Source organism: Gossypium raimondii, chromosome 1 (genome assembly GCF_025698545.1).
Source record: "Gossypium raimondii isolate GPD5lz chromosome 1, ASM2569854v1, whole genome shotgun sequence".
Lineage (NCBI taxonomy): Eukaryota > Viridiplantae > Streptophyta > Magnoliopsida > Malvales > Malvaceae > Gossypium > Gossypium raimondii.
Window position 1 is genome coordinate 88,996 of NC_068565.1, and position 10,986 is coordinate 99,981.

The 10,986-nt window shown below is 32.7% G+C and overlaps 2 protein-coding genes across 2 annotated transcripts; both read right to left on the reverse strand.

Moving 5' to 3' along the window:
- Positions 1–2,543: 2,543 nt before the first annotated feature.
- Positions 2,544–3,835, reverse strand: LOC105772605 (NAC domain-containing protein 6). Its single transcript, XM_012593982.2, has 3 exons — positions 3,491–3,835; positions 3,143–3,408; positions 2,544–2,979 (listed from the first exon to the last, which is right to left on the reverse strand). The coding sequence occupies exons 1-3, from the start codon at positions 3,657–3,659 to the stop codon at positions 2,575–2,577; spliced, it is 840 nt and encodes a 279-aa protein (XP_012449436.1). The 5' UTR covers positions 3,660–3,835; the 3' UTR covers positions 2,544–2,574.
- A 1,670-nt stretch (positions 3,836–5,505) lies between these two features.
- LOC105772627 (cytokinin riboside 5'-monophosphate phosphoribohydrolase LOG5) lies at positions 5,506–8,047 on the reverse strand. The gene is made up of 7 exons (XM_012594021.2): positions 7,814–8,047; positions 7,603–7,700; positions 7,468–7,498; positions 7,257–7,356; positions 7,093–7,163; positions 6,853–6,996; positions 5,506–6,722 (listed from the first exon to the last, which is right to left on the reverse strand). Exons 1-7 carry the CDS (start codon positions 7,931–7,933, stop codon positions 6,618–6,620), a joined length of 669 nt encoding a protein of 222 aa, XP_012449475.1. The 5' UTR covers positions 7,934–8,047; the 3' UTR covers positions 5,506–6,617.
- Between the last annotated feature and the right edge of the window lie 2,939 nt (positions 8,048–10,986).

Consider the following 10,986-nt stretch of genomic DNA (forward strand, 5'->3'; position numbering starts at 1 on the left):
ATGTGTCGTGAGTTGTAAGGAGACATTGCATCTACAATGCAGATATTGCATTTAAACCCCAAATCCAGAAAAATTATTCGGTGTTTGATGAGAAATGAAGATTCCTCATACCTCACCTGATATATATAATATCCATATGGCAAAGACAGCCATTACAGCTTTGAACCCAATAATGGCTACTTCACATGCTCGGTCTATCAGCTTGCCTTCTCGATCAAACCCCAAAATTCTTCAAATACAAGAGCTTCTTTTCAGGTTAAAGCCTGTTGAAATTGTCTCTCTGTCAATGTCCGAAATCAGCACCAAACTCGGTGGTGTTCGAGATCTGCTCGAAATTTTCGACGAGTTATTGTTATTGTCACAGACACAACAAGCTTTACTCTGAGGATGTAATGAAAAATGGGCTGATGACTTGCTTGACGGACCTGTTTTGCTACTGGACGTATGCGGCATTGCTAAGGATGTGTTGTCGCAATCCAAAGAACACATTCGAGGACTCCGATCGATGTTTCGAAGAAGAAAAGCCAACGAATTCGAGCTCACAAAGGAGATCAGTCACTACTTGGCTTCCAGGAAGAAATCAAACAAGTTGATTCACAAAGTCTCAAAAGATTTAAACACTAAACGTAGCTGTTCCACCTCGTACAACAAAGCCGGCAACGACAACACCATGGCCACGGCAGACATGTCGAGACAGATCCAACAAGTCGTTCTCACAACACTCAAATCTCTGCTATTGTACATAACAGGATTCAAGACACAGTCAAAGGTTGGCATGTGGAGTTTGGTTTCTAATCTGATACGGTCGAAACATGTCGATCGAAACGAATTCGAGAAAGTAGATGATGCATTGACGTGTTGCTTGATCATAAAGCAGAGAAACATAGTAACCAGAATCTACAAACCGAATTGGGAAAACTGGAGTTGAGCTTTGAAGATGTTGAACAATAACTGGAATGCTTGCACAGAGATTTGATTAAAACCAGAGTCACCCTTCTTAATATCCTTAATCACTAGATCAAACAATGCCCTCAAAATCAAATCCTTGTATATGAATGAATGTACAAATTTTCCTTGATATAGAATTTTTTAAAGATTTTGATGTTGTTTAGGAATCTGATTTCTTCAATTTTCTTTTCTCGGGCTGGAATTTTAGTACCAAAGCAACCTGTTTTCAAATTAAAATTTCAGTCATAAAAATGGTAAAAACTACTGCCAATTGAGAAAGATGCGTGGCAGCAGGAGGAGACAGCCCAAGCTGGCTTGCATTGTTCTCAGTCAAAGCCACTCGTGCAGTTGCAGAAACAAATCTCAAGAAAAAATTATCAGCGATGGCCAACACCACAGATTTTGAGATTTTGGATCAAAGCAGACAAATCCCATACTATTAACATGAAAGATTCAGTATTTTGTATAAAATCAAACACGTTTTACAGTGTTAAGTGTTCCCTTCACACAACCACCTTTGTGGCATATCGCAGGCCTTTTTCTCTATCTTCAACATATATGCAAGGCCTTGAAAGAATCCGAAACAAATGGAAACCATATTTAACACCTCTCCTTTCAACAATGGTTTTTTTTTTTTTTAATCAAAGCTTGGATCACTGCTCTCAAGTACTGACATGAATAAAAGGGTATATACACATTTTGATACCTAAACTTGACCTCAATGCTCAAATTGTACCAAAGGTTTTTTTTTTATCAAATTAGTATCTAAACTTGTTTTTTTTCTTCAAATTAGTACTTGAGCTTGGTTCCATAGTTCAAACTGGTCAAGTAAGTCATTTATCGTAGCTACTAATTCAGACTAAAAAGCTAAGTTCAAATACCTTTTTGAATCAAGAAATTAAGTTCAATTACCTAATTAGGCCAAGATAAACTTTAGGTACCAAATTAAACTTTAAAGTTAAGTTTCAGGTATCAAAATGTATATTTATCTTAAATAAAAATTTCATGGTCTTTTTTCCCACAAATTTCCTTTCTTTTCTTACTTCTGGGGATAGATTTTAATCATCTTCACAGAGAATTTTTGGTGCTTATTTTTGCATTCATAGGCTTATTTGTGCATGTTGACTGTCTTAGCATCATTATCCATGGTATAAGGGTGAATATATTTGATAGGTCCTTTATTATAAGGATTTGATTAAATTAATCCTTTTATTATTAAATAAATTAATATAGTCTCTATACTATTAAATAATAATAAGGCTAAATTAGAATAGATTTAATATTTATTGTTTAAACAATATTATTTATTGTGTAAAAATAATATTTTTAAAGTTTTATAATTTTGTAAATGAAATATTTTGTTCAGAATTGAATTGCAATTGAAAAAATTAATTTTAAGATATTTTAATAAATTAAATGTCAACTCGTTACAATTTGAACTTATTTAATTTTTAATAGTATAGGAACTAGATTGATATATTTAATAATAGAAAGGACTAGTTTAATTTAGTTACTATAAAGAGACTCCTAAGTACTTTTAACTTGAGTCTAAATTTTCATGATGAGAGATTTATGCAAAAAAAAAAAAAACCTCATTGACAAAACTTGAGTAAGAGAACATTAGATTTAAAAGTTGAGGATATTGGCAACGTAGGGTGTAAGATTTTGGAACCAAGGGCTATTTAACTGAGCCCAAAACTGATCTTGGGTCCAATCAGTCAACATTTTGGGTATTTGAAGTTGTCCCATATTTTCATTGCCTAATGGTAATTGCAAAGATGCAGAAGAAATTTTCTTCTGTTCCTTTGCTATTCCATCTGATCTTTTCTCTTTCACCATTGCTTCCTCGTCTTCTTCTTTCTTGAAGACCACCAAATCTTGTTTTGGTGTGCAGAAAGAGATGGTGTCCATGGATGAGAATGAAGATGATGAAGGAAGAGATGTGTTCTTCAACTCTTCCTCCATTGCTGCCCTTTGCTCCAACACTTTCAAGGATGTTGCTTTCCTATATACTTTGCACATCACTATGTCCTGTAAACACCAACCACGCAGCTATAAATCAGACCATGAAAATAGAAAATTTGCAAACTAGGTGTTTTCATTTTAGTCAGCTAATTTTAATAAATTTTCATTTTGTTAATTGGGTGAAGGGTGGGTGATTTTTCTAACTTGAAGAAATTGTGCATATATATACCTTGGGCAAAGTAGCATCAGGGAGACGATACTCATTCATAACCCAATCAGTCTTGCATCCTCGTTGAGCTCTCCCTTTATAGAAAACAAGTGTCTTTTTGAAGCCAATCATCTTTTTCTGATCCGATAAGCTCACAATTTTCCGATCAGAACCGGTGGCTTTCCAGAACCCATTTTTAGTAGTCCTGTTAGGCCTCCCTCCTTTCCCATGTTTCCTGTCTATTGGCACAAAAAAATACCATTCTCTCTCTCCAACCTTTGACAACCCTATCAAAACATTATCAATCAACAACTCACATAAATAATCATTATTAATCCAGCAAATGAAAAATCATATATATATATATACCAGGCAGGTCCCAAGGATCATGGTGATAGATGTTGAGAAATCCAATTACATCATAACTCAACATCTTGCCATAAACGATGTTTCTAAGGTAAAATTCTAGCAATTCTTCCTCCGTTGGGTGGAATCTAAAGCCAGGAAGTTCAACCTCTGGGTTTGATTGGTAGCTCATTGTGGTTAGCTTTAGTGTCACTAAACACTTGTCTTGCTTACTGTCAGCTTGAATCAAAGCTATATTTGTATGTGCATGCAAAAGCCTGAGCCTTGGGAGATTGATATTTTGTAAGGATGGTAGATAAGCATTGCTGGGTTTATAAATGTTTGGACAGTGAACACTCTAAAGACCAAGTCATCAACAAAAGCAAGTCCTTGATCTTGTGTTCGAAAATAATTTGCAAGAAAAAGAGTATGGTCTTTCAATGGAACCCACACGCTTTTAGATAACTGACCAATGACTGAGTGAGTATACACCCACTTCATTTCTGGCTTCTTGCTTCAGCTAAGCTTCACTTACTTTTATTTAATCACTTATTTTTTAAATTTTAAAATTTCAGTTATCACCAAACAATAACAGTTAAATTTATTAAATAAAATCTGATGCATCATATAGATATTATCATATGTGTAATAATACCATATCAACTTATTATTTTCACATATTTCTCACTAAAATTTCTGTTAATGGATTAATGACAGGCATTTAGGTCCATACTCCCTACTGAAATTTTAAATTTTGAAAAAGTATAAGAATTTAGAATGATCCAATTAGAGAATATAGGTACAAGACTAATAATTGGATTTAACCAAACGAACTTAACTATTATTGTTTGGACGAGGACTAAAATTTTAAATTTCGAAAAATGCAAAAATTAAAAATTGACCAATTCGAAAAATATAGATATTAAAAATGATCAAACAAAAATTTAAAGATTAAATTCATAATTTTTTTGGACATTCTTTACTTGGAAATTCAAGAGCTGTAGGGGTTTTTCTTTTCCAAGTAACTTTGTGCCACATAATTCGATTTTTAAAACAAATGAGCTAAGATTGATGCAGATTCAAGCCAGAATCTTGAATTGGTCATAATAACTAAATTCTCTGGAAAGTTGTATGCATGTTCCAGGATATTATTTTCTAAATGATAACAACTTTCAGGAAACTGGCAAAGACTTGACTTCTGTTTTTCTTTTCATTTTTGTTTTCTAATATCTTCTGGCAAAGACTTGACTTATAACCCATTTTTACTGTTGAAAATATGTTCTTTTATAATTAAATTTCGTGGTTTTGAAGATTGCTTTCGACTTGGAAGCTGAGTTGTTTATGACTGAATTGATCGGGTCAAGGTATAGGATTGCATTTTATCTTTTTATATTAAAAAATGGATATACGTTAGATAAAAAAATAATCTAATTTTAAAAATTCTATTTATTTTTATTTTTAAAAGTTAGTCGTTTAACTTATCTATTTTTAGCAGAAAAGACAAAATATTATATAACTCTTAATATATCCATAACACTTTTATTCTAATACAACTTATAAATTTATTTCTCTCTTTAAAATATTAATGAAAATTAAAAACTATGGTTTGATATTGATTTTAATGAATTTTAATATAGGTGTATTTGCGCTATTAGTTCTGGCACTCTTTTAATCTTTTTTTTTAATTTAAAAGATTTAATTACTTTAGTATTTGAATTTTAATAATTTAAGTTTAATGTTATCAGTGGAATTTCATTAAATTAGATTTAAAGTAATTAAAAGGATTTATAAGATCATATTAACATTTTTATTTGTTTATTTGATCTTCTACATGTGTAACGTTGACCATTTGTACAATTTGTTTTTAATTGCAATATAATCTAGTTTAATGAAATATTTCAATTATGTTACTAATTAGACTTTTAAGGACTAAATTCTTGGAATAAACACAAATGTTAAAACTTAATAAAAACTATTAAAAATGCATAATAATACACTTAATAAATATAAAAATATAAACATGAGACACATGACAATAAATATCTCAAACTTGAGAGAAATTAAATATTCTGGGTTGTGTTTCACTAGTAATACAAAATCAAAGAGGTGGTTCATGTTGATGAGCAGCAGCTGGCGGCCACCACACCACCGTTATGCCTTTGCGTAGGGAAGGACCGGAGCAGCACAAAAGCAGACAAAAACTGAGAACAAAAAAACAAAACTAAAAGCCGGTCGGCAACAGTTGTCAGATTCTCCGGCCCCATGACCTGAACCTGATGATAACATGCTTCTTCTAGGCAACCAATGGCCGTATACCTTTGTACTATATTGTTCCTTGCTATAGGAGTAGGACCAGGCAGCCATGAAATGATGTTATTATACTTGGTTAAATTTACAACTAATTCTCATTTTTAAGTTACAATTTTTTTAACCATTTATTCAGAACTCAAAAATCATCAAATAAATGAGTTCCAAGGGATGAATGACTGATTTCTTGAAGCTGTTCATTGAAATGCATGTACATGGTAGAAACTATCACATCATAAGATAATATATGAAGCTTTCCATTTATGTTCAAGCAAAAGTCCCCCCAATCCCCAAAGGCTAACAAAACTCTTATTAATATCATATAATGCAAATAACACATCAATATCAGGGCAAAATGGCTAGTGATTTCACCTTACCACTTGAACTAGTCAAAGTCTAGTTTAGCAATTACATCATAATCAGCGGCTATAGTTCAAAAATACCACTGTCCCTGCAAATGAGCTGGAGAATGTAGCAATGGTAGTATTGTAGTCTGAAATTCAGATCCCAACCGAACTAAGAACAAAATATGTAAAACTTTCATCAAAAGTAATGCAAGCATACCTATTCTTTCTATATATATGATATTTTACATCACCATAGATAACCAAAATACAACTTAAATGCCCAAGTAAATGAGTTACCTCTTTTAATACCAAAACAAGACCACTTCTGTCAACTTTCTTTATCTCTTGTCATTAATCAAACCTTACCATATTGTTAATGGCATGGTTGGTATATATATATAATGACCCAAAAATCAAAGTAAAAAGCTAAGACTAAGAGCCTAAAACACCCTTTTTTTTCCTTCTTTTCCATGTTATTCCATTTTCATGTCTCTCCTTTATAGAGTGATCTCAGTCTGTAAAGTAGTAGTAGTAGCAGTGAAAGCCAGCTGTTCAGCTTCCCAACTTGCTTTAGCAATGACTCCATGGACAGGCACATACTCCTAATCAAAAACAAAAAACACTGTCATCTTTTTACAAACAAAACAAGACACAATAAAACATGTCACCAATGTAGTAAAGATTGCTTTTTTAAACCTCCATATTGTCTATTTCTATATATGAATAACTCACCTCAAGCTTTTGAACCAGTTCTTTAGAATTTGGTGCAGAGACAAAGATATGGCGTTGGGAAGGTTTGATAAAGCCATCATCCACGGCTTTGTCGATGAAAGTAAGTAAATAGTTATAATAGCCATCAACATTAAGCAAACCTACCTGTTGGATACCCAAAAAAGGTTTCAACTTTTTAAAGACATAACCTTGAAAAGTATGTTCCTTTTTAAAAAAATAAAAAAGCAAAGTTTTTCTTACAGGTTTGTCATGGATTCCCAACTGAGCCCAAGTTATGACTTCTAATAACTCCCCTAAAGTTCCATAGCCACCTGAAATGAAACAAGAAAGCAAAACTAGCACTATGTGGGCATGTTTTGGGACAGAATTTGCTTTTAATAATATTTAAGAGTGAAATGGGGGACCTGGTAGGGCAATGAAACAATCAGAGTGATTGGCCATTTCTGCCTTTCTTTGGTGCATGTCAGCTACTGCCCTTACTTCCCCAATAGTTTCACCACTTATCTACGGCTCCACAACCCAATGAGACATTCTCAAAACATCATTGGAAAGCTAAAGATTAAATATTTAAAAAGAATGGTTAAAAAAATGAAAACAAAAGTATCTGATTTGCACCTCTTTACTCATTAGAGTTCTAGGAATGATCCTGTTAACAACAACATAAAAAAAATTTGACGGTCCATGCATTGAAATCACATAATACCCAGAAAAAGAAAAAACATTAAATGAGCACTAAAGTGGTGAGTGTACCCAAGAACATTGCCTCCACCATGGTGAACAGCTTGTGAAACCAAACCCATTAACCCAGTACTCCCTCCTCCATAAACAAGGTCCAATTTTCTTGCCACCTTTCAAAAACAACCCAAAACCCCATTAAACTAACATTAACAAAACAAGTAAAGAACAACAACAAAGTGATCAAAAGAGAAAAGGGCCATGCTTTAATGTTTTGAGTGTATACCAATTCTTGGGCTAATTCAACAGCAGCATCTCTGTAACATTTCCTCTTGCCAGTACTGCTCCCACAAAACACACATACCCTCTTGAATCTTGATTTCAAAACTTCCCCTTTCATGTCCATATCTCCACAGATGTTTCCCCTGTTTGCTTACTCTTATACCAAAAGTGGGCTCTAGAGAGAGGGTAAAAGGGACAAGCAAGCTCCTTTACTTCACTTTGGACTAAGTAATTAAGAATGAAACAGGCTACGGGCCCCTATTTTATAAGCAAAGAAAATTCACTCTTCTTCTCAAAAATCATATTTTAAAAAAAATAAACATATTAATTTAACGTACCATATTTTACAATTTATTCCCATGCAAAAAAAAATGAAAAAGAAAACCCATATTAATAAACTAAAAATAATGGACTAATAGATATCATACAAGAAACATGAAGATTTGGAACAATATGTATCATCATTAATATCATACATTTTAACTCAGAAGATTCATTTTCCATTTTCAATCATAAAATTCAAGAACCAATGTTTAGGGAATAGGCATGAGGTTATAACCTATTTGATGATTGGTTTTCTGATGATTCTGATAAGTTCATCATAAAGCATTCGCCAGAGAAGAGGTGTTAGCTATATTTGCTGTGCTTTTGCAGCTATGGGTTCCTTTTGTTTTCATTACAAAAGAGCCAAAAAGCCGATCTTGCTGCTAAAACAGCATTTATTTGTTTGTTTTCCACTGACTAAAGCAAAATGCATATTGCTGTTTCAGGTTAAAAGTTTGAGAGCTTCAGGTATTCCCTTCAAAGCTGTATTATCAAAAGCAGCTTCCATTACCCAAATAATGCAAATGGCAGCTTGCAATATGAAAAATCCTTCTTTTCACAGAAATGAAACCCCAAAGCAAAAAAGAAAAAAAGAAAGAAGCATAAATTATGTTCATTTGTGCATTAAATAGGGTGGTAAGGGTTACATCATATCCTTAATCATCATAATGATTTACTACACAACTTTTTAGATTGCATAAACTGGAAGGGAAGGTCTCTTTTCTCACTTAACAATTGTTGGGTTTTTACAGGCGGTTAATAAAGTTCACTTCTACCTTGTGTTTTAATGGCCATTAAAGTAATGGCAAATCAAAGATCCATTCCATTATGTTCATTTGTCAGCTGAAGGTAGAAAATTGCAGCAAGGCCATTGCTGTTGTTGAACCTTCCATTGCATTAGCCAGTAGCTCTTTAGCCCTATTTCCTTTCTCTTCTCATCTACTACTACTATTTGATGCTCTTCACATTTTCCTGCAACCTTAATGACATTATATTGAATGTAATTTTCTTTTTCCCTCTTCGTCCTGTTAGTTCAAGAAATTTTTTAATTGTTAATGTCAGAGGAAGGTTTTTTCTACGTCTCAAGGACTTGCTTACAATATTATTCATGTCATATTTCGATATCCTTATGAAATGAGCAAAGGCTTAATTAGTAATTATAGTGTTGTAGTAGGTTCTTTAATGCAATAAAATTTCAGTTTACCGGTAGGTAGTTGTTTACTAATTAGTCTTCTAAAACCTTCATTATTACACTTTCAAGCCCCTTTAAAATCTGTTTAGCTAAAGCTAATGAATGTAATGGTGTGACTCAAACCCCTGTCATCTTCCACATTAGGATCTAACAAAAGCTTGGCTTTACATACCCTGCCGCCAAAGAAAGCCTTGCCCTCAGCCGCTGTCCTCCATGGGTCTCTTGGCTGACTATAAAATCCATGAAGAGGCCGAATCACCGTTTTTCCATTCTATCAAATATTCCATGCCTTCCCTGCCCGGTAGAGCTCTGCTGCCGATGCTTTTGCTGACTTCATTGCTAATGCTTGCTTCAACTGTGTTCCCTGCTTCTTGGGTTCTAAGTGATCGTGGTTGTGGTAAGAAGATTGGAGACGAGTTGCTTTCATTAATTGACACTGGCTGGCTCCATGTTGTCCCCGAAATTTATTAGGGTCAATTACACTTAAGGTCACCAAACTCTTACTGAGTTTACATTTTGGTTACGAAATTTATTAAAGCTCCGTAACCAAACATTTTATAAAAAAAGAACTTAAAATCTGAATGATTTAAATGAAAAACTTATGAATACTTTACGAGTTTTAAATAATTTAATGACTATTTTATAACTTTTTAAAAATAAATAACCAAAATATAAACATCCTAAGAATTTAATCACTTTAGTATAATTTATTCAATTTATAGTTACCGCCATTTTCCGAACATTGTTCACCCATGAGTTGCCCAAATGCTGCAAATTGGGCTAAACTATAGTGTCGCTGGCCTGCTCGGATTTTCCTATGGTCTTCACTCTTTTTGAATATTTATTTTTAAGTACATTTATTAATTTGTATACTTAAAATTACTTTCGCTCAATAATTAAATTTAGAATTAATAATATATATTAAATATAATAATATAATTTAATAATAAAAATATCAAAATAAAAAATTCAATAAGATTTATAGATTGTTCAAATCAATTATTACCCAATTCATTCAAATCAATTATTACCAAATTTGAATTTGGATCAAATAATTATCAAATCAAAACGAATATTTATGAAGTTTTAAAAGGAGGAGAATATATATTGATTCCTTATAAAACCTTGATCCAATTAATTAGCTTGTTTTACGTTTTCCAAATTGTGATCATAAAAATTATAAAGAGGGTGGGTGAGGTCCAAATGCCAAATTGCCACGTCAAGTAATTCATCAGACTGGAATTATCCTTTATCAAATGCGTGCTTGAGAGTCAACTCCCCTCTCCTCCAACCACGTGTCCTTGCATAATTTAATATTTTAAACAGTCAGCTATCCAAAATAACAAGTGATTAATTAGTGTCTTTATTGATTAAGAATGTAGTTGGCACACAAAAATATGTGGATTATTGCATTAACCTTTATTATATTAAGTATTTAAATTAATTAATAAAATTATAAAATGAAAATACAAATCCATTATATTTCACACGGAATGGGGGATGGATTTGAGTATAAGATAGTAATTAAAAAGATATTGATAATCTTATATTAATTACTGATTACTCTAAAACACAATGTTAATCCTCCAGAAATGAGATACGTGGGCGTTACCCACAGTACTCTCAAATCTTATCCATTAAATATCCCCAAGCAAATATAA

Excerpts from the sequence above, each read along its gene's own strand:
- LOC105772605 (XM_012593982.2), bottom strand. The coding sequence starts at position 3,659 with ATGAGCTACCAATCAAACCCAGAGGTTGAACTTCCTGGCTTTAGATTC. Across the intron at positions 3,409-3,490 it reads TGATCCTTGGGACCTGCCTG|GGTTGTCAAAGGTTGGAGAG; the intron begins GTATATATATAT and ends ATGTTTTGATAG. Across the intron at positions 2,980-3,142 it reads CTGATGCTACTTTGCCCAAG|GACATAGTGATGTGCAAAGT; the intron begins GTATATATATGC and ends TGGTGTTTACAG.
- LOC105772627 (XM_012594021.2), bottom strand. The coding sequence starts at position 7,933 with ATGGACATGAAAGGGGAAGTTTTGAAATCAAGATTCAAGAGGGTATGT. Across the intron at positions 7,164-7,256 it reads TTGTTTCATTGCCCTACCAG|GTGGCTATGGAACTTTAGGG; the intron begins GTCCCCCATTTC and ends GTTTCATTTCAG. Across the intron at positions 6,997-7,092 it reads TGGGAATCCATGACAAACCT|GTAGGTTTGCTTAATGTTGA; the intron begins GTAAGAAAAACT and ends GGTATCCAACAG.